The 27,757-nt window shown below is 42.8% G+C and overlaps 1 protein-coding gene across 3 annotated transcripts in view; it reads right to left on the bottom strand.

Annotated features, from left to right (window-relative positions):
• Positions 1-27,757, bottom strand: part of ATRN (attractin) — a 165,368-nt gene that overhangs the window by 60,006 nt on the left and 77,605 nt on the right. For all 3 annotated transcript variants that reach the window (XM_045833471.1, XM_045833472.1, XM_045833473.1), the window contains 6 exons: positions 26,136-26,326; positions 22,415-22,634; positions 20,569-20,754; positions 19,817-20,050; positions 9,165-9,302; positions 6,182-6,275 (listed from right to left, as the gene is read on the bottom strand). In XM_045833471.1, coding sequence (XP_045689427.1) covers positions 6,182-6,275; positions 9,165-9,302; positions 19,817-20,050; positions 20,569-20,754; positions 22,415-22,634; positions 26,136-26,326 — 1,063 coding nt within the window. The remainder of the gene's footprint in view (positions 1-6,181; positions 6,276-9,164; positions 9,303-19,816; positions 20,051-20,568; positions 20,755-22,414; positions 22,635-26,135; positions 26,327-27,757) is intronic.

Raw genomic sequence — 27,757 nt, 5'->3', positions numbered from 1 at the left:
AACCACCTGGATCCTTGAGAGATTCTTGGAGCTGAACTGTGACTGTGGAAAGGAAATGGCCCTGGGAAGGGGGCAGGCTCTGAGAAGTGAGACTATTTGGCTTAAAATTTGCTTGTGAAAGCCATTTGGAATAATGGAGTTGTGGATGATAGTTTTGTTTACATGCTGGTCCCAGGTTGGCTGTATTTTTCTGGTTATAGCTTTTTGCATGTATGGCCAGCACAATAAGGGCAGTTGTATGCTGGTCCCTTGGGGAGCCCACTGGGTAGAACTCTGGAGGATGGGAGTATGTACTGCCAGTACCCCATGTCCAAGGAGGTACTGGATTATTAGTGCAATACTGTTTGACCTACGTATGTTTTGGAGTGTGGGGAAAGTGGCCCACAGATGGCTCCCTGAGTTATTATGCAGCTCACCTACTGATCCCAATTCTGTGTGGAAGGTCAGCGCCCATGGTATGGTCTTACTCCCTGAGGAACTAGTGTATCCCATCCGCAAACACCTACAAGAAGGGACCCACTATGGAAGGGATGCCTTAGTGGACTTCATTTGGTCACATTTGAAAGGCCCTTCTTTGCAAAGGTCTGTTCGAGGATCATCAAGCCTTTCAAACATGCTCCAAGAACAATCCTAAGACAGCATTGTGCCAACAGAAAAGCAAGTACAATGTAAAGAAAGGTATCCATTGGAGAACTGGCAGACAGACTTCATACAGATGCCTAAAGCCAGGGGGAATTTCAAATTTTTGTTAGTCTTTGTGGACATTTTTTCTGGATGGGTACAGGCATACTCCACCAAAACTGAGAAGGCAACTGTGGTGGAAAACTGTTGCTGAAAGAAATAATTCCTAGGTTTAGACTTCCTCACAGCATTCAAAGTGACAATGGACCATCGTTCACTTCAGAAATCTCCTAGAAGGTTGGGCAGTCACTGCAAAAACAATGGAAACTGCATGCATCTTGGAGATCTCAATCCAAGGGAAAGACTGAGAAAGTAAATCATGTAATAAAGACGACCCTGGCAAAAATATGCCAGGAAACACATTTAAAATGTGACCAGGCATTCCCCATTGCTTTGTTCCAAATTAGGGTGGCACCCAGAAGTGGACTTAAATTGAGCCCTTTTGAAATGGTTTAGGGGAGATGGCTCCAAATCTCTGGGTTAGAAATACCCCCTTCAGATCTGGAGCATGAGGCAAGAATTAAGCAGTATGTGCAACATTTAGGGCAAACACTAACCATTTTGCACAAGTTTGCTCATTGCAGGCTTGCCTACCCACCCAATAAGCCCTTGTACCCCTTCTGGCCAGGAGACCAAGTCTTTCTAAAGACCTGGAAGACTCAAGGTCCTGAAGAGCAACTGGCCGAAAATGGGCCAGTCCCTACGATGTCCTGTTGACAACACATTCTTCCTTAAAGCTGATGGGATCAAGCCCTGGATCCACCACACATGGATGAACAGGAACTGCTTAAGGACGCAGACCCTGCTGCTGTGGTTGATGCTGAAAGGGAAAGCTGGATCTGCACTCCGGAAGGAGACTTGAAATTCCTTTTCCGGAAAAGAAACTGTCACCTAATATAGGGTAACCATGTTTCTTTTACTTTATGCATGTGCTTGGAAAGCTAGGGGACTTTTAGCTGCCAGATACTGAGTTGGAGTCTGGTCCTTCCCAGTGTGGAAAATAAGGGATGAAAGTGGATGGTTAAATGTGAATGAGTAAAGGTATATAAAAAAGTTGTAAAATTTTAAAGGTTTCCTTTCCTGAAGAAAAGGAAACCTCAGCTCTTGGGTGTGGTTATTCTCTGTTTGCTTGTTTTCTGACCTTATGAGGCCATCGTTTGAACTGTGCTGTTTGGGTACATCAGGAATCCCCTGTCTCTGCTTTTTGACGAGTGAGGCCTAGGAGAGGTCACCTGTGAAACCAGCTGGAGAGAATGCCTGTGCCATGTAGGACCTAGGAAGGGTCACATGGTGCCAGCAGAATCCGACCTGGGGCAAGAGACCATGTTTCTGTCAAAAGACCAGGTGGTGACAGCATGTCTCTGCCAGGAGACCAGGGGAGGAGCAGGTGGGGGAGAGAGTGCCTCTACTAGTGAGGCTTTGGGCCATGTGGGACCTAAGAAAGGTCACCCATGTGACCAGTTAGTGGGACCAGAAGGAAATGAGACAAGACTCTAAGGTTAGTTCTAGTCCCCCTTCTTCTTTTGGGACTCTGTCTTTGCTCTGGCTTTTGCTTTGCTTCTAAAAGGAAACGGAAGTTTCCCAGGAAGAGTTAGAACTTCACACCAACTGGGAAAGTAAACAAGGGAAAGTATAAGGCATGGAAATGCAATTTCAGTGAATATCAGAAGGACACGGATTTTCCTTCACACTTTATATTTTTCTCCCTACCTGATCCCTCTAGATTTGGCATTCTGAAGGAGTAATGACAAAAGGTTTCTTTGCATAAAACCAACAAGACCAGTTGCCAATGGTGGTTTTGTCAACCAAGACTCAGACTGGAACATCATGCCTGAAGGAGGCATGACCAGGTTCTGGTTGTTACCAGAAAGCCCTGAGGAATTGGGATTGACTTCTGAAGCTAGTGAAAGCCCACAAGAAAAGGCATGGCGCTTTGGTTGGTTGTGCAGTCCATGGTAGCCTTCCCAGGGAAGGAACAAAGGTTGCTTTCCTGAAAGAATGGTAAGGAGGAACCTTAAGGCACAATGGAAGCCTCCAGGACTTGAGAGAGGCAGGTGCTACAGGCAAAGACATATGGCAGTTGTGTGGCTTAGCTTCTGTGCCCTGAAGAGAGGAGTAAAAGGTCAATCTAAAGGTTCCTTGTGTGAGTTCCAGCAAAGCAGACTTGAAAATCATGTGTGATCAACTGTTGCTCTGTTGTATTTATGCAAATGAACAGAAAAAATTAAAAGTGGAGTTAATGTAATCTCTTTGATGACGATGAGGTAATCTCAAGAAGAAAAATTGTGATTCAAGGAAAATCATGATGCTCAGTGGTGGACATCAGACTGACTAGTTCAGCTAACTGTCTTCAAAGTTTATTTTCATTTGAAAGTTGAAACTGGGTGTGTGACATCATCAAAGATACTCAACATACAGGCCAGAAGGATCTGTCATATTGTCGCTGTTAAATGTCATTCCAGCAAAGGCCTTGTAACTGGATGTCTTCCCAAAAGACAGGCCCACAGACTCGGAGACTGGTTTGTGGGTTGTTGTGTGAATTAACATGTGTGTTCTTCCTTCTGTTTTATAGGGTGTAAGCCTATAACCTCATTACCTGAGTGACTGGTTATAATATAGGCCTCACTTAAGAAGCCCATCTGCATCGCCGCCCCCTGAGACTCAAGGGTTCGGCTGGACTAAGTGGGTGGGTTGTAAAGTATGGGGCAGTCTGTGGGCTTCACTTTAAAACTGGTTTCCTTTCCTACCCTAATGGCTTTTACAGAATGGACCCAAAGGTGTTAAAAAAGGGGAGTCTTAGAACATTCCCCTTGGCCCAAGCTAAGTATGATGGGCAAAAGGGCTTTGGACAGGGATGTCATACCTTGTACACCTTCCTCCTGAGAAGACACTCTTTTCCCAATGTGGGACACTGTAGAATTGGTCCCTACCTTTGTCATTTAGAGGTTATGGTTTTAACTGTGCCTCCTAACCATCTTGCCAAATTTGTTGCCTCCAGAATACGACAAAGACGCCAATTTTTCCAGCAGTGCCAACATTTGGACATTGAGAATGCCACTCTCCAGCAACAGGCAATTGACCTGGATTCTGTAAGGTCCTTCCCCAAGTGTGAAGGCCACCCTCCTCTCCATACCCCACTGGGTTAGGGATCTCTGGATCCAAAGGTAGGTAAGACTACAACCATGGCCAGCAGGAAGTAGTTCTAGAAGACTATGAGACCTTTGCCCACTACCCTTTGTAAGATTACAAAGGGTCCAGAGGTCTAGAAGTGGGGACTGCAACAGGATGCAGAACGTATTCCCCACAATTCTTGACTGGGGGAAGGGAAGAGTAGATGGTATAGTGTTTACGATACACTGCACAACAGTGGTAATTTAACAGCTGTGCCTTCCTGGAGGGAAGGGGGCTGCCACCCAGGGTTAATTATGTATGTGACTGTGAAGACATTCAGGGATTCATGACACAGCCAGGGGAGCTCAAATAGCACCTGCGAAGCACGGGGCGGATGCCCACCCCAGATGTCCATGTATTCCTGGGAACTTCTGCCCTGACTAAAGATAGAAGCCAAAAGAACTCGGGGGAACTGGCAAAAATGACAAACACTAACACATCATAGGAAGGGCTGGATATGAGACCACACAGTAAGTTCTGAGCTGAGCATTTAAATGAGGGTGGGCTGAAAAAGAAGAGAAGCCCATCACGAGGTCTGAGTGTAAGAGGGGAGGTCTGCTGGGAGATCTGAGAGGAGGAGAAGAGTCATGTGGTCTGCAGTAAGAGACAGAAGGTCTCAAGTCGGAAGTCCAGTGAGTCACCGGAACTGGCACTGCAGTGGGTGGGAGGGACCTGCCCAGCCACCCAGATTCAAGTCTGCTTGGAGCAGATGGTGGCAGAGCAGGTGGAGCTGCAGGGAACCTGCCTAGCCATCCGGATTCATGAAAGGTTCTTGGAGCTGAACTGTGACCAGGAATGCTGACCTGCAGGCTTCTGCTTTTCTGAAAGATGGTACCTCTGACTGGTGTATTCTGAAACTGACCTGGTTTGGCAAAGGGAGCCAGGATTGTGTGTTTTGGGGTGTTTTTAAAGGGAGCAGGACTTAACGGCAGAAATCTGCCATTATTCTAAATCTGTTCAAGGTTTAAATGAACAACCCTTTCCTTTTTCACCAAGCCCTTGCACTGGGAGTCATGCTTCTTGGCAGTGGGCAACTGAACTCCAAAGCTGTGCCAGAACAGCACTGGTAGGATTCTGTAACAAAACGATTTAGGCACAGTAGCTATTAACTATGAAAAAAGAAGGAGAAAGCTTAGGTCAAGCACTTTCCCCAGATAAACAACACAGGGATATTGTATCCTTTTGTCCACGGTGATGATCAGCACTTGCTTGTGTCTAAATCTCTCAGGAAGGCTTTCCCTGGACCTGTACCTTCACTTCTTTGCTGTGCATCAAAACTGAGGACAGGAATGATTAATTTTGCTCTATTACATTTTTCTGTTTAAAGGAATCTAGATTCAAGAATTAATCTTTGATTAAACTTTTCTTCTTGTACTTGCTTTAGGGCAGCATGAAACCAGTAAACGTACACATTGGTATAGACTAGAAAACGCAGACAGAATATTTCCCTCCTGAACACCTCCACCAAGGCCTCAGTCACTGGTGACGTTACTAGTGTTCCATAAGCTAGACAGAGTTTACCAAGGACACACCTGGTTGTATCAGCCCATGATTTTGGTACTACTAAACATTTCTAAGTTTCTTCTTGGGGGTATGAGTAAACCTGGAATGTGTGTTTTGTGAGGTTTTCTGGTGAGGAAGGCTGGAATATATTAATTGGAGAACCATCTCTCTCCTCTCAACATCTCAGGACACTAAAAATGATTATTGCTAGTCCCACTATTGATAGATGTGGAGACTGAAGTTCAGCACAGTTAAGTGGTTTACCTCCTGAGAACTCTGCTCAGTGGAGGCACAGCCAGGGCTGAAACCCCACCTCTGCCTGCATCCTCACGGGTGAGGACCCGGACTCTCTCCTGGGAAATGTCTCATATTCTTTGCCAAGGAAAATACTAAAACAGGGAGGGATGTGTTAAAGGCCAAAGGCTCATCTCCACTATCAGACAACCAAAATGCCAAATAAAATACCAGCTCTTCCAACTTTATCTTTTGGAAAAGAGTGCAATCTCGTGACATGACAAAAATTGAGTAGTGGCTGAAGTTAAATGACTAATCCAAGTCAGCAACCCCGGAAATGTCAGTGTCACTCAGACATGAAAATAAAACTTAAAGAGAGTCATTAAGGAATTGCTTCTAAACTGACAACCTACTCAGTACGGAGGCTGACCAAGCTAGACCTGTCTGAAGTGGGAAGGGTAAAATTCCCAATCAATCAATTTAGGGCTCCCTCAGAGACCATGGCAACAAGGCACAGACCCAGCTGACCGGGCTGCCAGTCACTAAACCCAGGTGTGGCCTGTGGCCGGGGTCACGGGAGGGTGGTACTCACAGCTGGCACTCGTCCCCCTTGACGCCCTTGGTGGTGCAGAAACACTTGCCCGTGTTGGTATTGCACAGCGCTGCGTGCCCATTGCACTTACATGCTGGAAGGAGGAAAAGGAATGTTGGTCACAACTGGCTTAGGAGATTACTACTATCTGAGACTTTTTCTATAAAAAAAAAAATCTATCTGAATTGGATTTAATATGAAAAACAGATTTTAAAAAAAGTATTTAATGGGTGAGATTTGTTTTTCGGCTAATGATTTATCTCAAATAATGTAAAGGAAATGTTAAAAAAACCAAAGTCAAAAGACAGGAGAAAAGAATGTCATTTCCACTGCCTTCTGAAGCAATCACCATTTTTATCTTTTCAGAAGACACTCTGGTTTTCACTATTACAATTCATTTGTTCAGCAAACATTTATGAAGTGTCTCCAGTGTGCCACTCCCTGCCCCACGGAGATGTTCTGAGCCATGACTGCCAGAGCGGAGGGCTGGTCCCGCTGTGCTCTGCCTCAGCTGAGGTGCCTGCTCTACAATGGTCATGTTTTAAATCACAGCAGGGCTCAGAACTGGGGTGGGATTCCAGTGGCAGGTCAGTGTTTCAGGGGCTATTCAGAACTCACCACCCTTTCTTGCTGTCTTCTTAGCCTCCATAAAAAACCTACCAGCTCCCTCCTCTGGCCATCAACACCTCTCTCTCATTTTTTTTTTAGTCTGACAGGTATGAGCCATGATAAATTTTATGCTCTAGTTGAAATAAGTGAGTCTTTTTGTTCAATTCCTTTTCACTTTACACCCTGTTTTTCTGCAAATACATGAAAGGTGTTAGGCTGGAGATCGGTATACTTTTAAAATAAATCTTGCAGAGAAAAAAAATGACCCAAAGGAACCTGTGACACAAAATTAGTAAAGCAGGTAACAGAGTGGACGAACACTCAGAAACATGAGTGTTCAACTTTTGGCTCAGCTGAGTACGGAGAAGGGGGTACAGTGTATTCATAAAAAGCAAAGGCCTGCAGTCAGTTTGCCTGGCTTTGAATTCAGTCCCCTCCACTTGGCTTCTTTTTAACTTTGGCCATGCTATTTAACTCCTGTAAGTCTCTGTTTCCTCCTCTATATGATGGAGATAATGGTAGTACCTATTTCATAGGGTTGTTGTGAGGATGGGTGAAGTGAGATAGTAAATGAAATACAGCGAGCACTCAATAACTCATGGCCATTATCCTCAGCTTAAGGACCATACAACAACTCTACGAGGAAAACATAAAACACATGGTGCCGCTCACGGTATTTTAAAGTCATGCTTTCTGTTGTGGACAGGGGCTCTAAAAAATAAAGTTAGCTCTAAGTTCTAAAAAATAGTACTGAAGCCCAACAAGTGCTACAGGGCAGGATGTAATTTTTCTAGACGGCAGATGCAGGAAGGGGGATGATAAGAACAAGGCACAGACCCAGCTGAGCTTGGCACTTGGAGGTACAAGGCCCAAGAGTTAAAGTCAGACATCCTGGAGAGGGTTCCCAGCACGGCCACCTCTTGCAGTGAGAAGCTGGGCAGGTTCCACGATCATGGGGACAATAAAAGCCCCTATGTCTCAGGTGGCTGCCAGCACAATGCCTTGTATACAATTATCAGTAAGGTTAGGTACTCTGATTACTATCTAATGGATGAAGTCTATTCACAGGAGTGGGAAAATATTTTTACTGAATGATCTTTTAATCTGAGCAAGAAATTTTATTGGAAAGTGGCAGAAAATGGCATTAGAAGAGTAATAATTGCTCACATCTGCTGAGTGATGACTACACGTCATGCATCCCTTGGACTGCTTTCATTTCAAGAACCCCCTTCATGTCCCCACTTTGCTGATGAGGAAACTGAACCCCAGAGAAGCTGAGGGATACACCGCTGGAACAGAGCTCTCTCCCAGCTGCTCTGGGACCAGACCTTTCTCAAGGTCCACACTAAGGAGTTTGGAGGTGGAATTTGGGGAGTAGCTAGAGATTTTCTTATTTATTTCCCTGCTCAGAACCTGATGGGTCTTTCCACTGGAAACTAAAAGAAACCAATAATGGGTTCACTGGTACTACTGGTCATTTATAAAAAAAACCATAATTTATGTTGTAACAATAAAACATCCCATTGCTTGCAGGAATCTATCTGATGTGTATGGGGAAACATAAGAGTACCTAAATATTTAAGATATACTAGAAGTGCTGAGGAGTCCAGCTCCTAGTCAAAAACCTAGGTGTGAGTTTTTCCAACCACAGGCTTTCCCTGGCAGGCCTTACACAGAAAGCTGCCCTCCCCACACCAGTCTGGGAGGAAATCTCTGAAGAGTTGCAGTCAAGGTCTCGGGCCCCCTGGTTGGCCACTGCTTTCACAGATTTGCATCCCTACTTCAGACACCCTCATACCTAGGTCACCCTATCTGAGGTCTCAGGCAGAGGTCATCTGCAGGCCTCTGCTGGGCTCCCTTGTGAGGGAGGAGGGGGAGGCCTTGAAGATCTTTCCCCACTCTCAGTCCTCAGTAGCTTTTCATTCCCAGCCCTCCCCGCTCACCCTCCCTCCCTGCCCCAGGGCCCATCAGAGGCATTTGCTGAGCATTCTGTTGGGCCTCCCTCAACACGGAGAAGACCAGTCCCCACTTCTGTGCTCGTCCACCTGATGCTCAACCTGTGTGCCATTCCAGGAGGGAACGTGGAACAAGGGGGGTCAGTGCCTTTCCAGTTTAAGCCTCTTTCTGATACTGTCACAGCAAGTGATTAAAAGCTTAATTCTTTCATTTTTGGTTTGTTGCATTAACTGGCTACTCTGACACTTGGCAGCTCAGCTCACTTTCTCCCAGGCTCAGCTGAGCTTCTGACAAGTATGACTTAAGAAATGCAGTATCCAAAACCAACTGGTTTTCCTCCTAGATAGTCAAATCAAACAGAAGCACTGTGTTCCGCCTGGGCTGCAGTTAGTAACCCTGACTGATGGATTTGACTTACGCTGACATTTCCCGCCATTGGTAGGGTCGCCATAGAAGCCAGATATACAGGTCTCACAGTGCTTGCCCGTGGTCAGGTCCTCACATTTCTCACAGATACTCTGATTGATGCACTTGCTGTGGCCATTGCACTGGCAAGCTGAAAGAAAAAGAATTTTCTTTTTGTCTCATTGTAGAACTGGGTAGAGTAAGTTTCACAAGATTTATCTGCAACTTTCTTATTGCCTCTAAACACCAAAATCATCAAAACTGGCCCACTAAAAACTAGTTTGAGAAATAAGCTCAAGACATTAAAAAATAGCTAACACATGAAAATCAGAAATGTACCATAGCAAGAAGAAAGTCCACAGTCATTAAAACAATAATTTTTGCTATTCACTGTAAAAATAATATATGATTATGGTAATTAAATTTGAAAACCTTAAGGAAGGCAGGAAAAACCATATATAATTCCAGCACCCAGAGATCACAACATAGTTGTGTTGTGATATTTTCATAGTATTCATTGTAATATTCAATTTTGATTTTTTTTCAAAAGATTTCATTTATTTACCTTTAAAAAGGGGGAAGAGAGGGAGAAAAAGAAGGAGAGAAACATCGATGTGCCAGAGGTACACTGATTGGTTGCCTCTTGCATGCCACGCCCCCAGCTGTGGATGTGGCCACAACCCAGGCCTATGCCCTTCACTAGGAATTAAAACCGCAACCCATTCACTGGCTGATGCTCAATCCACTGAGCCATACCAGCCTTAATTTTGATTTTTAAACATATCACAATTATTTTACCACACTATTTCATCTATCATAAACAAAACTTTAAATGGCATAATTTCCATAAACCGTAACAGTCATTTAGCCATTCTCTTACATTCTGATATATATTGTGCTTTCAATTTTTCATGGTTAGGAAAATGACCATCTTTACATATAAACATTTTCATAAGTGACACTAGTAAGATCCTTGATGCACACAGGCCTTTACAACGACAAAGGCAACAGAAGCCCAAACTCTCAAGGCTGCTGGGCACAGCTATGCAGGCTGTGCGCTGCAGACTCAAGAGGGGGGCATTCACACAACCCACGACCTGAACCACAGTGAAGAGAGTCAGATTATGCAGACCTGCCCCTGCCGCCAACTGACATACAACATTGTGTAAGTTTAAGGTGTACAATATGCTGATTGTACACACATATATCACCAAATGATACCACCACAGCATTAGTTAACACCTGGATCATATCACATAATCACCATTTTGTGTGTGTGTGTTTGTGTGAGAAAATCAAAGATTTACTCTTTTAGCAGCTTTTGTAGATTTTTCTTGCTTCATCAGCATGACACAGTTTTTTACCATCTCAACAACTTTTCATAGCCTTGTACCTGTTCTGTTTATCACCTGTTTTCTACCCTATCCCTGTAGGTATTTGAGTTGTTCTATACAGACTGCAGCTGAAAAACTTAGAAATGACTATGCCAGTTATGACTGCACCAAAATTACTTTACATGTGTGGGATACACATGTTGTTCCTCTGAAGATGAGTAAGTCCCTTCGTTGGGCTCTACCTGCGGATGTAGAACTCATGGGCACGGAGGGCCAACTACATAGCAATGGCAGAGCACAACACACACTAAGTGCAACACCTAAAATCATTTACACACAAAAAATCTGTGTTCTTGTACAATTTAAAAAGACTGAGCAAATACCTCTTTCTTCCTCTTCAAAATCCCATTATAATCACAGAAGAAATGTAAAAACAATGATTAAATCAATAGGAGTATGGGGTAAGAGGGAAAGTTCTATTAGAATATTTGGAACTTCTGACCAAGATAGAGGTGTAGGTAGATACACTCACAACCAAAAGAAAGACAACATCAAATTTAAAAACAATAAATAACCAGAACTGCCAGAAAATTGAACTGTATGGAAGTCGGACAACCAAGGAGTTAAAGAAGAAACATTCATCTAGTAAGACTCTGCCCATTACTAAGTAACAGGTGTGCCAAGACAAAAAAAATACAGTCCAAACAAAAGAACAGATCAAAGCTCCAGAAAAAATACAACTAAGCGATGAAGAGAGAGAGACAACCTATCAGATGCACAGTTCAAAACACTGGTAATAAGGATGCTCACAGAAATGGTTGATTATGGTCACAAAATAGAGGAAAAAGTGAAGGCTATGAAAAGTGAAATCAAGAAAAATGTTACAGGAACAAATTTAAAGGACACATGGACAAAAACTAGGGGGAGGGTGGTAATGGGAGGGAAGTGGGGAGGGTTGGATGGGTGGGCTGGAATGGGAGTAAAAGTGAGAAAACTGTACTTGAACAAAGATTAAAATAAAAAAAATAAAAAATATTAAAAAAAGAAAAGAAAAATGTACAGGGAACCAACAGTGAAGCCAGAACTCAAATTAATGGTTTGGACCAGAAGGAAGAAATAAACATTTGACAGGAACAGAATGAAGAAACAAGAATTCAAAAAAAAACAAGGAGAGGCTTAGGAATGTTTAACCACAACTTTAAACATTCCAACATCTGAATCATAGGCGTGACAGAAGGAGAAAAGGAAGAGTAAGAAATTGAAAACTTATCTGAAAACATAATAAAGGAGAACTTCCCCAATCTGGCAAAGGAAATAGATTTCCAGGAAGTCCAGGAAGCTCAGAGAGTCCCAAAGAAGTTTGGACCCAAGAAAGCACACCCCAAGGCACAATTATATTACCCAAGATTAAAGATAAGGAGAGAGACTCTTAAAAGCAGCAAGAGAAAAGGAGACAGTTACCTACAAAAGGAGTGCCCATAAGACTGTCAGCTGATTTCTCAAAAGAAACCTGACAGGCAAGAAGGGGCTGGAAAGAAGTATTCTAACATGAAAGGCAAGGGCCTACATGCAAGATTAGTCTATCCAGCAAAGCTATCATTTGGAATGGAAGGACAGATAAAGTATTTCCCAGTAAGGTCAAGTTGAAGGAGTTTATCATCACCAAATCCTTATTATAGGAAATGTTAAAGGGACTTATCTAAGAAGATAAAAAATATGAACAATAAAATGACAAAAAACTCACAAGTATCAACAACTGAAACTAAAAAAAACAATAATGAAGTAAGCAAACAAGTAGGAAAGGAAGATTCACAGAAATAGAGGTCACATGAAGGATTATCAGAGGGGAGGGGGAGATGGGAGAATGGGGGAAAAGGTACAGGGAATAAGAAGCACAAAGGGTAGGTACAAAATCGAGAGGGGGAGGTTAAGAATAGTATGGGAAATGGAGAAGCCAAAGAACTTATATGTATGACCCATGGACACGAACAAAGGTTGGGGAATACTAGTAGGGACAGGAGTTATAGGGCAGAGATGAATAAAGGGGAGAAAAAAATGGAAAGACTGTAATAGCACAATCAATAAAACATATTTAAAAAATAAAAAATAAAAGAAGTATTTGGGAGGCTTCTGGTCAAGATGGTGACATAGGCAAACATGGCTCGCCTCTTTGCGCAACCACATTAAAATTACAACTAAAATATAGAACCACCATCAGTCAGGAATTTCAGAAATCAAGTTGAATGGAAGTCTGACAACTACAGAATTGAAGAAACCACATCCACCCAGACTGGTGGGAGGGGTGCAGAGGAGGAATGGGCTGGTCCCACACCAACGTGGATAAAAATTCTGAATGGACAGCTGGGGAATGAGGTGTGCCTAACCCACACCAGCCCCCCAGACCAGGATTCCAGTACCAGGAAGGTAAGTCCCCAAACTTCTGGCTGTGAAAACCAGAGAAGATTGAGTCAGCGAAGGAGGCTGCTGGAGCCCTAAGCAGTTCCTCTTGGGGAAACCACACATAGACTCACCTACTCAGACTCACTGCCTCTGGGCTCCAGCACCGAGGTGGCAACCTATAAGGCTCAGTGGTATACAGGGAAAGACTGAAGTGTCTGGCATTGGGGCCAGCAGAGGTTATTGTCCCTATGCTGAGCCCTCCCCCAATGGAACAGGTCGACGGTGCCATAACTGAGACTCCATCAACTGGCTAATGCTGTGTGACCCATTTTTGAGATCCACAGAGGCTCTACTCAACCCAACTTATCCTATCAAACAAGCAACAGCTGGCTTCAGTGAGTCCTAGTGGCAGCCAGATTAGAGTCACAGGTTGGCTTCACCTGGGAATCCCCAAGCCTAGCACAGGTAGCAACCATCTCAGATTGCTTTATACCTCAGGCAGCGTGCTCCAGGCAAAACAAAGGTGGGGGCTGACTTTGGCTTGTACCACCCAGGAAACCCCAGGGCCAATACACCCAGTGGAGAGCTACAGACCACATCAGTGCACCACCACCCTGTCCCTGCACAGATGATCCTTCATGGAGGATGGAGGGTGGTGGTCAGTAGTCACAGCCAGTCCTTGCAGCTGACTGGCCTGGGTAAATCTCTCCCAGTGATTTGCCAACAGCCACCAAGGCTCAACTACAAGAGGATGTACTCAGCCCACTAGAAGGATGCACCTCAAATACCCAGCTTGATGCACCTCAAATACCCAGCTTGTGTGATAGGGGAGGCTGTGCCACCAGACCCTACAGGGCACCTATTACATTAGGCCACACTACCAGACACAGAGTCAGAGCAGGTCTACCTAATACATAGAAACAAACACAGAAAGCCTGCAAAAACAAGGAGACAAAGAAACATGGCCCAAATGAAAGAACAGATCAAAACTCCAGAAAAAGAGCTAAATGAAATGGGGATAAGCAATCTATCGGATGCAGAGTTCAAAACATTGTTTATAAGGATGCTGAGTGAACTTAGAAAGGACCTCAGCAGCATAAAAAAAGACCAAGTCAGAAACGAGAATACACTAGAGGAAATAAAGAACAATTTACAGGGAAACAACAGTAGAAAGGATGAACTGAAGAATCAAATCAATGACATGGAACATAAGGAAGCAAAAACCAACCACACAGAAGAAGAAGAAAAAAGAATCCAAAAAATGAGGATAGTATAAAGAGCCTCTGGGACAACTTTAAGAGGTCCAATATTTGCCTCATATGGGGTGCCAGAAGGAGAAGAGAAAGAGCAAGAAATTGGAAATCTATCTGAAAAATTAGTGGAAGAAAACCTTCCCAATTGGTAAAGGAAATAGACATCAAGTGCAGGAAGCACAGAGAATACCAAACAAGGTGGATGCCAAGAGGCCCACTCCAAGACACATCATAATTAAAAGGCCAAAGATTAAAGGTAAAGAGAGATTCTTAAAAGAAAGAGAAAAGAAACTAATCACCTGAAGTTTGCCAGATGGGAGGGGCCAGAGGGAGAATGATGGGTGAAGAGGTGAGGGGATTAAGAAGTAAAAATTGGTAGTTACAGAATAGCCATGGGGATGTAATGTGCAGTATAGGAAATACAGTAACCAAAGAACTTCTACAAATGACCCAAGGTCATGAACAATGGTGGGGGGTTGCCTGAGGGAGTGGGGGTTGCTGGGTGAAGAGTGGCCAAGGGGGAAAAATCAGGACAACTCTAATAGCATAATCAATAGGGGGGAAAAAAAGCCCTGGCTGGTGTGGCTCAGTGGATTGACCACCAGCCTGCAAACTGAAAGGTCACTGGTTATATTCCCAACCAGGGCACATGCCTGGGTTGCAGGCCAGGTCCCCAGTCATGGTGGAGCATGTGGGAGGCAACTGACTGGTGTCTCTCACACACTGATGTTTCCCTCTCTTTCTCTCTCCCATCCCCTCTCTCTAAAAGTAAATAAATAAAATCTTAAAAAAAAAAAAAAGCTAGGTTTGAGGTGCCAAGGGAAGGAAATTAAAAAAAAAAAGTATTGGGCGATACTTCTAAAGTACTGAGGAATTTCTAGAAATTATAAAGCAGATATGGGCAATCTGGTGAGAAAGAGGAGTTGAGACACTTGTATCCTAATGTAGGAGAGGGAGGGAACTGACAAAGTGACTACAGGCACTTTACTAATTGACACCTGGGCAATCCAGCAGAGGCTGGGAGCCAGAGCAGACCTTGGAAGAGTGATGGATAGCAGAAAGTACCTCATGATCTGCTCAACAGCTTGCTGAGGCATCTGTCCTGTGTTGCAGTAGGAAAGAACAGTCTGTGAGGTGGGTAGGGGAGGGGAAGTCAGGAGTCTGAAATATAAATCAGGGCAATACCCCAGCTATCTTCAGGTTGCTATAATATCCTAAGACAGGGAGGCACTTGGCACAACCATGAACATGCCAAATGTATCCAATACTTGGTCTGTTGCTCCCTCCTTCTTCCACTGAAGGAGAAATGCAGACCACGCAAAAATAGAGCAGACCAGACCAGAGAGCTCTGTGACTGGCCAGCCAGGCTCTCCCTTAGGACATCATCACACCACACCTTTGCAACAGCTCAGTACACCCAATAGTGATAATGAATACAAACCAATCTTGAAAAGTAACCAGTGTAAGAAAATCATCAATGTAAAGGCACCACCTGGGTAAACATGAAGAGCAACTAACCCTGAAGAAAGGGTTGATGCAAGAAACTTAAGAGAATGAAAAATACTAATTTTAGCATTAAAAGAGGCTTGAGAGATTATTGTATTCATAAACCAAGAAAGAAAGCTCTGAAAAAACCTCATGACATTTAGTGACTTTGCAAAATGAAAAAGGATAAAACAAAATTAGACACAAAACAAAAAACCAATAGGTTAAAAAGGAGAACACATATGGCCAAAAAGCTATCTTCAAGAAAATATTATGAACTGTATGCCAAAAAAATTTTGATTACTGCCCTGGCCAGGGGTCTCAGTGAGCACATCAGTCTATACACCAAAAGGTTGCAGATTCAACCCACGGTCCAGGGCACATATCTCGGTTGCAGGCTGGATGCCCAGTAGGGGCACATTTGGGAAACAATCAATTGATGTTTCTCTTTCACATCATTGTTTCTCTCCCTCTCTCTCTCCCCCCCTCTTTTTAAAATCAATAAACATAGCCTTGGGTGAGGATTTAAAAAACATTGATTATTTAGATGAAATAGACAACTCCTAAAAAAACACAGGTTACTAAAACTGGCTCAAGCAGAAACAGAAAATCTGAAAAGAATTATAATAAATAAAAAGGTTAAATTAATAATCAAAGATCTTCACACAAAGAGAAGTCCAGGCCCAGATGGCTTCACTGATGAATTCTATCAACACTTAAAGACTGCCAATCCTTTGCAAACTCGCATCATGTAGAAAAGGAGGGAATACTTTCCAACTCACTCTGTGAAGCCAATAGCAGCCTGATACCAAAGCTAGTCATCACAAGAAAGAAAACTACAACACAAGAAAGAAAAATATCCCTCATGAATATAGATACAAAATTCCCAACTAGCAACTTAAATCCAGCAACACGCTAAAAAGGATTATACAGCATGAGCAAATGGCTTTATCCCAGAAATGCGAGGCTGGTTTAATATCCTTAAGTCAATTAACATAATACATACTAATACTAATACTAATACATAGTATTACTACATGACAGAACAAAAACAACATACATTATCATTACAATAGATACAATAAAGGCATTTAACAAAATTTAGCACTCATCATGACAAGAACCATCAAAAAGCTAGAAACCAAAGAAAAATTTCTCATGACAGGGCATGTATGAAAAACTTAAAGCCAACATCAAACTTAATGGAGAAAGATGGAATTCTTTCCCCCTAAGCTCAGGAAAAGACAATGATGCTCACTGTCACCACTTTTATTCAACATTATATTGGAGTTTCTAGCCAGGCCAGTAAACTTCAAAAAATAAATTTTAAAGAGGATAAAAAGATTGGAAAAAAGTAAACTGTCTTTCTTAGCAGACAACACGACCCTATATGTAGAAAACCCTAAGAAATACACTAAAAAATGAACTGAAGTAATAAGTGAGTTCAACAAGGCTTCATCACACCAGATCAACATACAAAAATCAACTGCATTTCTATACACTAGCAATGAACAACCAGCAAATGAAATTAAGAAAATTTCATTTTAGGAAAATTAAAATACTTTGTATAGTAAATTTAACAAAGTAAGCACAGGATATGTACACTGAAAACTATCAAACACTGCTGGAAGTAAGAACTAAAGAAATAGGAAAACATTCCAGACTCATAAATTGGAAGGCTTAATATTGTTAGATGGTAGTAAACCCCAAGTTGGTCTGTTGCCTCATTGCAATCTCTTTTTGTTGATGTTGCCAAAATTGACAAGTTCATCCTAAAATTCAGATGGGAATGCCAGAAGCCCAGAATAACCATGTAAAAGGATGAATCTGACCCCCTATCCAGACCACATATAAAAATTAACTCAAAAGTGGATTATGACACAGACAACAGCCTGGTGACTGAGGGGGAGGGAGGTATAAAGGGGACAAATGGTAATGGAAAAATAAAAAAGAATTTTTAAAAAGTGGATTATGAACGGAAATATAAGAGATAAATCTATGAAACTAAAAAGAAAAGAGTAAATCTCTATGATCTCAGTTTCTTAGATGCAATGTCAGAAGCACATGGGATAAAAGAAAATATACTGCACTTACAAAATTTTAAATGTTTGCATTTCAAAGGATTTTGTCAAGAAAGAAACACAGAATGAAAGAAAATATTGCAAATAATATATTCAATAAGGGACTTATATCTAGGATTCATAAAAACTCTCATAGGTTGATAATAAAAAGACAAGTAATGCAATTTAAAAATGGACAAAGACTTCGAATAGACATTTTTCTAAATATGACATACAAATGGCCAATAAGATGCTCAACTTCATCAGTCATTATGGAAATCAAAACCACAGAGAGATACCATTTCCCATACACTAGAACAGCTACAATAAAAAAGGTGAACACAAGTGTTGATGAGGATGTGAAGAAATCGGAGCCCTTTTTACATCTCTAGTGAATGCAAAATGGTGTGGCTACTTATTTACAACCTTTGCCCACTTCTTCTGTTGGGATATCGTTTAGCTTCTTCTTTTTCCCCTGGAGGGAGGTTTACATACTCTGCAATCATTGGACATACACACTGCAGATATTTTCACCCAGTCTGTCTCTTGCCTTTTATTTTTGTTTACAGTGGTCTTTCCCTTACAGAACTCACAGACAGCCCTGCTGTCAGTGACGCTGTCTGCAAGGACCTTGGAGTTCTCACTCACTAATCCGAGAGTCTTTGCACCTGCCTGACCTCTCCCAGCTGTTCTGGAGGCCCATCTGCACATTCCTGAGTATCTACTGAAGGTCTGTATCAAGGCCTATTTCTCAGGATTAGTTCCTCAAAGCAGCCTCCCCAGCAGGTCCAGGCTTTTAGGCCAACTCATGGTTGATTCCTTCCTTTTTTAAAAAATCTTCATTCAAGAATATGTTTATTGATTTTAGAGAGAGAGGAAGAGTAGAGGGCAGGAACAAAGGGGAGGGGGAGAAAGAGAGAGGGAGAGACAGGCAGACAGACAGACATCAATGTGAGAGAGAGATATGGATCAGTTGCCTCCCATACCCGCCCTAACTAGGGATTGAACTTGCAACCTATGTATGTGCTCGACCAGGTATGAAACCCACAACCTTTTTGGAGCACAGGATAACGTTCCAACCAAGACACAATGTGGTTTATTTTGTTCTTTAGATAAACACAATTATGTAACACAGGTGGCCACCCCAATTACCAGGTAAATTCACAATGAACTATGAAAGAATGTACAGCAAACCATGCCACCAAATCCTCTCACGTGAGGACAAATTATCATACATTTTGAGAACACATACATAATGGATTGTATCTGCCTGGTTGTTTATTTAAAAGCGGAGATTTCGCCTGGTCTTTGCAATCTCATTAGTGGATTGCCTGTGATATGCGTCACGGTCTGCTTAAAGCTTCAATAATAAAGCTGTTTTCTTTCTTTCTTTTCTACATTTGTGAGAGGAATTTATGGGTTGACTGGAGACCTTATTTTTAAATTTTCTCCTAACAACTGCCAAGATGTATTTTTAAATAAAAAACAAACTGTAGAACTATATCATATGCATAGTATTTTTTTAGTTTTAAAAATACACATTAGTATGTCTAGAAGTATCTATATCAAACTGGTAAAAATTTGTATCTCTCTGAAGAAATGGAGGTGAGAAGAGGAATTTCAGTTTTTAGTTTATGTACATCTGTAATATTTAGTTTTTTATTGTGAACTTATTTCATTACTTTTATAATCAATGTTAACAAAACAACTCACTTGAAATTATTTGTATTTTTGTTAACAGGTACTAAAAATATTTTCCATGTAAAACTATTTCTCCACAAATGATCTGTTACATGTATTTTTAAAGGAAATCCATGTAAATAATACAGCTTTCAAGGTTTTTTTTTTATCCTCACCTGAAGACATGCTTATTGATTTTATAGAGAAGGGAAGGGGGGGAGAGAAACATCGATGTGAGAGAGAAACATCAATCAATTGCCTTTTGTATGCACCCCAACTGGGGACAAAACCAACAACTTAGGGATGTGCCCTGACTGGGAATTGAACCTGCAATCTTTTGGTTTATGGGATGATGCTCCAACCAACTGAGCCACACGGGCCAGGGCTTTCAAGGGTTCATTTGTTGCAAATAGGTAGTGAAACACTTAATTTTGACTATACAAGACATCTTACCCGGGCAATGAATGAAAGACCAGTTGTATCTGCTGTCCTCCAGACACATGCTGGAATTGAGAAGGGGCTGTGGGTAGAAATTCCCTACAGGAGCCTGAGAAGGCATCTTCACTGGTCCTTTATAGGAGCCCTCTATGCATTTCCCTTTGCCAGTATTGCTGGGATCGGTACACCAGCCGCAGCCTGGTTGCTCCAAGCAATGGCCACAGGTACAGTAGCCTGAACAATTTCCAGCTGTTAAAAAAAAAGAACAAAACAAGTTGATCTGAATTCATTGTAGTTAGTAATTACCTTTTTCTTTAACAGACTATTCAACTTCTGTTGAGTCAAAATTCCCATTCTATTGTGACTGTTCAAATGACATAATAAATTTGAAGAGCCCAGTATCCTGGTCTACAATAGCAGAGACTCCTCCCTTCTCTCTCAATCTCAGGATGTTGGAGCCAGAAGGGACCTTAGAGGTCACCTGCTGGAAAGCACTTATTATATGAGCAATATGGTACTGAAGTTGAGCAGTTATCTCTGTACTCTGTCTTACAGACAGACCTACAGACCTATCTTACATTTATTTCCTTGTGTCACTGTGCATAATGCTGTGTGAAGGTTCTCATCAGGCAGTCAATGGACAGACCTGAGCTGACTGTCGAGTCTTGTCCCTGAATTGTTCAGAGGCTGAAAGCACTGCCTCCCGGCAGCAGTTGTCACTCGCACACAGGGCACTAATTAGTGCCTAGAGCTCACGTTTCACTTACGGGGGCAGCTGCTCATGGTGTACCACTCCAAACACTGGCCGTAGGGGAAAGAGGCCACATAGGCATTGGAGTCCACACACTGCTTCATGTTGCTGCACCACATGCACTCGGAGCTGCCACTGGTGCACTCCCCACACGCCATCCTCAGGGCACACGGCACCCGGCACTGCTTGCTGCTGTGGTTTGCTGGAAGTCAACCCACAAGAGACACTTAGAGCTCCCCCCATGTCAGCTAAAGTCAAAGGCTTTTCCGTGTGGGTTTTGACCCACCAGTATGTCATGAAATCAATTCAGTGGACTATGTTAAATGAAGGAGAAAACAGGAAACATTAGAGTCACCTTGTACTATTAAGTCAAGTATATTTACACATCTGGGGGGAAAAGATATTTTTCTTTTCAAAGAGCATAAGGACAGACAGGTGGGAACAAGGTAATCTTTCCATTCAAGTAGGGGTTCTAAAGCTCCTTACAATCCAGGGGACCCAGAATGAACTTCAGGGCTTTCACAGTCCACTTGAACATGCAGAATCATATCTTTGCATGTTCTGGAAAAGAAAGACCACAGCATTCACTAAATACACCAAAACACACAGGATCCAAATGGCTAAAAGGTCCCCTACAGGAAGTTTAGAAATCATAACTTTAGAATGACTCCTACAGTGCTATGAATTCTCCTTTACACCTCTGTGTTCCCTACAATATGGTACCATCCTAAAATGATGGAGTCCAGTCTCCCAAAAGTGCCCAGAAAATTCTACCTATTACTTGTGAGTCCCTCTGCAGGAGGAGGACGCTTGTCCTGGGCTGGTCTGCGTGCTGCAGGTGCTGCCCCCATGCCTGCCTTTAGGAAGCCTAAATATAGCCCAGAGGAGAGATTCAAACCCATGAAGTTGCTCACAATGTTCGTTCCCTCAGGACTCAAGCACAGCTTGGGCACATCAGGCTTGCTTCTGCTTTGTTGCAGGACTGCTCTCATCGTTCTTCTCCCCACTGACACAATCTTTCTGTCTGCTGTCCCTTTGTCCCCCACTGTCAGTTCTGACCTTTCCTTTGCTTTTACTGGCACTTCTGGTTCTTTCTTCCACAGCATTGCTCTGCCAACACCAAGAAATTTATCTTCTGGAGCCAGTCGCAATACTTTTGTACTCAACAAACCAATCATTCTGATTGTTAATTAGAATATTAGGTTCTTTGAGTAGTTAGTTATTTTTGTTTAGGCTTATGGCTCATACTATTCAGAGCCAGAGACTATATCCTTCTGGGGTTTTTTTTCTTTCTTTTTTTTTATTTTAATTATTGTTTAAGTACAGTTGTCTGTCTTCTACTCCCATCCCAGCCCACCCCCCCCAGTGCTCCCCACCTCCCTCCCATTTGCACCCCCCCACTTGGTTTTTGTCCATGTGTCCTTTATACTTGTTCCTGTAAACCCTTCCCCTTTTCCCCTGAAATTCCCTCCCCTCTGGTCACTGTCAGCCTGTTCTCTATTTCAGTGTCTTTGGTTATATTTTGCTTGTTCGTTTGTTTTGTTGTTTAGGTTCCTGTTAAAGGTGAGATCATATGGTATTTGTCTTTCACCGCCTGGCTTATTTCACTCAGCATAATGCTTTCCAATTCCGTCCATGCTGTTGCAAAGGATAGGAGCTCATTCTTTCTTTCTGCTGCATAGAATTCCACTGTGTAAATGTACCATAGTCCTTCTGTTTTTAAAATTCTTGATTATACTCTGCTTCATATACTTGAAATCAATGCTCTGTTTTTCATGAATATTTCATACATATAAACACTATGCCTCCTACATTTTCTCTTTCAGTGAACTTCCAAAATGCATAATTCCCCATACACTTACCCTCTCTTTCACAGACACTACCATTGAGTGGGTTGATGCAGGTTGCAGCCTTCAAGCCCCGAGGACTGGGTTCGGACAAGATCCCACAGAATCCGGCGTCACTGGGCTCAGATGGCATCCACTGTATTGTACTATTTGTGAATGAGGTCATATCTTCCCAGCACCAGTAAGACACATTGATCTTCCGAAGCCCAACCCACGGGGTCAAGGTCTGCTTGGCCTATAGGCAAACAAGACACAGCTATGAATATAATCAATGTCTTGACCAAAATAGGCATCTAGATAACAATATAGCTACTTAAATGGTTTTAAGTTACTTATCCAGAAAGATACAGAAAAACCTCCCTATTTGCTGACTCAGCTACTGCACGGTAGGATAGACCAACATCATTTTTATGTTACATTTCATGCTTGGCACTTCAATTATCGCCATTTTGCAAAGGACAAAAAATACAGCTCAGAGAATATATCAAACATTTCAAAGAGATTAATGGAAAAACAATAATTAAGATCCAAAATTTCCACATCCTAAGACAAATGCTATGAAGAGATGGCTACCCCTAAACTTGTTTTAAATGTCTATTCACATATGACGTCATCTTGACAATATTTCTGAAATATTGGTTATACGTCTATACTCAGAGTCATGAACTAAGCCTGTTTTGGGACACTGACCAGTTCAGATAATTGGAGATTCCCACCTTCACCTGGGGGTACTGCTGGGCACTGAATTTTATAGGGAATTCTAACAGGACAGTAAACCATAAGGAGAGTCTCTGACTCCTGCTCTACTGCAATTTCCTTCCAGTTGCATTGAAAAATTCTTTTAAAATAAAGTACAAAGTTTAGCCCAGAAATGAAAGATATTTCTAATTTTGGCAGTTATAAAACAAAATGTATGATATATTTCCATTTTTGAGAAAAAATGAGTATCTATTAAAAGACCTAAAAGAAATAAACACATCCAAAGTAGTTATTTTTAGTTGTAATGAGTAATATTTATTTTACTTTTCATGTTAATATTTTATAAATTTCCTTTGAAATATGTATTATTTTTAAGGAAAGAAAATAATTAAAATTAATGCTTTTTAAAAAGTCCTTCAATAACTTCCCTTGGCTTTCATGATAAAACTTGAAGCAATTAGCATTGCAGATAAGGCCGCTCAGGTTTTGGCCTCAATTCCTCACAAGACCCAGCTACATTCCTTCTACCCAGCCCACAGCTCATCCCTCAGTCTCCTCATCTTGGATGTGCAGGCAGCAAAGCACAGAAAGCCCTTCCCTATTCACCTTCCCAATTCACTCCTCCTCCTCTACAGGCGCTACCTTTTCTGCCTGTCAGCCTGCCTCTGCCCCAAAGGCTAGTTGGGTACTCTTGCTTGTTTCTGCATAAGCCTGGGCTCTCAGTCTCAACCTATAGCTTCATTTACAGCTTAACACAAGACTGTGAATTCCTGTTGTGTAAAGGCAGTCCCAGCTAATTTGACTACCTAGAACCTTCTAGAGCTAGAAAATCTGAGGAAGAGAGAAGAGGGACAAGAAGAGAGAACATCTGTGGCCAGCTGGGATAGCTAAACCCTCCCAACCAGCTATTCTTTCAGGCACATGGAATTGGGAATCACTGGTGATGAGGAAAACCGCAAGCCACCAATTTTCTGAGGGAGGAGACTGCAGGTGAGATAAGCTGACAGCCAAGGACAGACCACTGCAGAGACCCGTATCTGGGGGGTCAGGTGGAGAGAAAACAAACAACATGAGCAGTCTCCAATGGAGATTATGAACTTGAAAAAGCTTTCACTGAGGCAGGAGAGTAAGAAGCTTGGAAAATTCCTTGGCAAGTGGAATAGGGAAATAGACAGATGGCTGATCAAGCTGGCTGAGCAATTTATAGTCACATGGAAGGTCACCTCCCTGGAGATAACATCTAGGCCTCTGTTGTATTTCAGCCCCAGGCTCAGAAAAGCAGCAAGACTAGGCCAGCAATGCCAGGACCAGCTGCAGTGACTCGCAACTCCCTACCCTGGCACCGACCCAGCAGTAGAGACCACTACCCTAAACTGGCACACTTGGAAAAGTGATGAATATTCTGCTGAAATGTTTCCCTAAGACCTCTAAAATGCCTGCTTGCAAGAGAGAGTTAAAAGTCCTCAAGACAGCCCTGTCTGGTGTGGCTCAGTTGGTTAGGTATCATCCTGTAAAGTGAAAGGTCACTAGTTCAATTCCCAGTCCAGGTCCAAGCCCTGGTTGCCGATATTGTTCCCACTGATGTTTCTCTTCCTGTCTTTCTCCCTTCTGTCACCCCTCTCTCTAAAAACAAACAAATAAAAAATCTTAAAAAGAGAAAAGCCCTCAAGACAAAGTACCCAGGGCACTCTCCCTCTGGGAAGCAGGCCCACACTGTTCCCTTCCTCCTCTTCTTCCCTCACAGGCCCTTGTCTCCTAAACTCTAAGGGACCCCAGCAGACTTGCAACCAGGGGAACAATGAGCAGCGGCAGCTCGCCCCTGGCTAACCCCTGAACCTGTCCCCAAGGCCCCCTTTTCTCTCACTTCCCAGTGAGCTAAAGCAGCCTGGGCTCTCCTGTTACTTCTTCTATGCTAAGGCCTTCCTTGTTTCACTGTCCCCAGCTTTAATAAACATACCCTCACAGTCGCCTGGACTCATGTTGTGAAATCTTTCCTGCATGAAGTCAAGAACCCACATACTACCAGCCAGCCCTAGGCAGACCCATTCAGGGCCAGGTCCACTATCTGGTAACATCAAGATATAAAATATCAAATGTGGTCACAGTGTCCCCTGAGGTAAAAAAAACATTTATAACATATTACCAATGTTTGAGTGTCTATGCCATACCAAAGTTGCACTGGAAAAGGAAAAGAGATTCACTGGAGAAAAGAAAAATACAGAGCACCTCCTACCAGTTGCAGAACTGCCCTCCATAGGGCATACAGGGCCCACAGGTAACCAGGATGCAGACCTCACTCCCTGTCCTCACCTGAAGAAGACCGTGCCTGAGAAAGTCTACCTATTGCTTTTCCCTCCTTGAAGAGAAGAACATTCCCCTCAACCTGCTCTGTAGCAAAGCCAGCACTGTTAAGAGAGCTTAGTCTTATGACTACCTACTTATCTGAGGATAGGACCACAGTCTAGGACTTTGGACTCAAAAAGACCAAATGTAATTATAGAAGGTCAACTACAAGCCACATCAGAGCACTGAGCAGATGGAAAGAGAACTTGGGGCCTTTCTGTGCTTAGAAACTCTTGGTAAGGTACCCTCTCCTTTTGGGCTGGCCAGACCTAAAGAAAGATGCAGACAAATGTGCACTCCTTAGGGTGGTGAACATTAAATCATATTACACACTATAGTAATACCTGAAACCTGAGAGACTTGGGCGCCTTAATTCAACCTAGCTAGTGGTATTGACACTCCCCTCCCTCCACAGCAGAACCTAGGAATAAAACAGATCTGAAAACATCTACTGCTGTCACAAAGATGTGTGCATAGGTATGTATGTTACAATTCAATACATGTCCAATTATTCAAATATATTTTAACAGACATGACTAATAAAGTGTTAAAAATTTCAAGATAAGAAAGGTGTTAAAGGAAGAAGCTGACAGGCAGTTCCACAGTCACCCACAGCACTCCCCCGCCAAGCACATCACACGCCCTCAGCAGACAGTGGGTACTGGAAACTGGGGTTCCGAGGGCTTTAACGCACCATGCTCTGCGACGACTGCATGATTCGCAGCTGCGTAACGACAAAGTCTACCTTCTTCTGGTTTGTGAGAGAAGCCAAGAAGGCGTTGTGGTTCCTACAGGACAGTTTAGCGTTGTCGTAATTCTCCTTGGCAGTGGTGATTTTCATACATGAGTTTAAAACCAAATGCCAGCCATTGCCACAGATAGTTTCTTTTGTAAAGGAGGGAGAGAAAGAAAAACAGTTTTAGAAACCACATAAAATTATGTTACTAATTCAAATTACTGAAAACCTAAATAGTTTTGGGGCTCTAAAATGCAGGTACTTATTAGGATGTGGTGAGAGTATCAGACACTTTACTAAGGACCAGATAGAGAACACAAGAATTTAAAAAATGCTTATCACAGTTATATTTCCTGGATCTCAAAAGACATATCCTGAGGTCAACCCTCCCATGTTTTCGAAGAAAATACTTGTTTGGTGCCAGTGCTGGATTTTAAAAATCTCCTTTTGAAGAACAATTAGAAACAAGACTAAAATTCTAAGAGCAAAAAAAATGAATATGCATATTGGAAGGACGTGGTTAAAAACTGCAAGAATGGGAAATGAGTTGGTGAAGGAACAAGTCTACAGTCTTCAAAAGCTGCACTGTTTTCACATCAAGTGGAAGGTAAAATCAAATGCACAAATTATCCCAAAAATGAAGTGAAAAGATTCTTTTGAAGAAAAAACCCCAAGGCGATACAGCCATAGCACAGAGAGGGAGCCTGTGATCTGCAGTTGGGCGGGCCCTGAACCCACCCGAAGAACCGCAGGAAGCCGTGAGTACCTCCTGGAAGAGAGTGAGCAAAGCAACTTTACTAGAGCCAAGGTCTCCAGAACCACAGTAACCCCAGGATGCCACCAGCCACATTCATTAGTCGTCAGTGAGGCAAATGAAGGGTACTATGGGTTAGGGACCATATCAGAGCAGATAAACAGCTGCTCCTCAGAGTGTGGCATCAGTGTCACCGCTTGTTCAAATGTAGATTCTGGGCCCCACACTAGATTTGTACCAGCATCGGACTTACAGCAAGATCCCCAGGTACTCTGCTGTGCATTTAAGTTTGAGAGGCAATGAGATAAAGAACAAGAAGCCCATTCATGCAAGAGAAATCAAGTACTTCCAGAGGACACTGACAAGGGGCCTCGCAGGGCCCGGCTGCACATGCCACAGATACTGTGCAGCGCCACAGGAATCCCCCTTCCTGGATATCTCGGTTCAGCAAATACACTGCCGTTTCAGTCACAGCTGGCCAGCCTCAGACCCCCTAACTCATCATCCCGAACTTCAGAAGTGTCATAAATGAAGGTATGTGGGGCTTGAGATCACCCCAAGAGGCACCGTGGACACAGGCATCTCGCCTCGTCTCGTCAGAAGGTGCTGACAATCTCGTCAGAAGGTGCTGATAGTCCCAGTGGTCAAAAGGAAGCAGTCTTCAGTAGGTGCCCAGCAGACTGGCTGTGAGACCACTGCATTCCATTCCCAGGTTCCCACAATAGAGCAGGGCGAAGCCAACGGAGTGGGCTCGATGCTACAGAGCCAAGCGGTCATTTGATGCTCCATGGCAGACGATATTTCACTTCATTTCAAAGGATGGTAA

The sequence above is a fragment of the Phyllostomus hastatus genome, unplaced genomic scaffold (genome assembly GCF_019186645.2).
Source record: "Phyllostomus hastatus isolate PE091 unplaced genomic scaffold, TTU_PhHast_1.1 phas_contig_17, whole genome shotgun sequence".
In the NCBI taxonomy this organism is placed as follows: Eukaryota; Metazoa; Chordata; class Mammalia; order Chiroptera; family Phyllostomidae; genus Phyllostomus; species Phyllostomus hastatus.
This window is presented reverse-complemented; position numbering and strand designations above follow the sequence as displayed.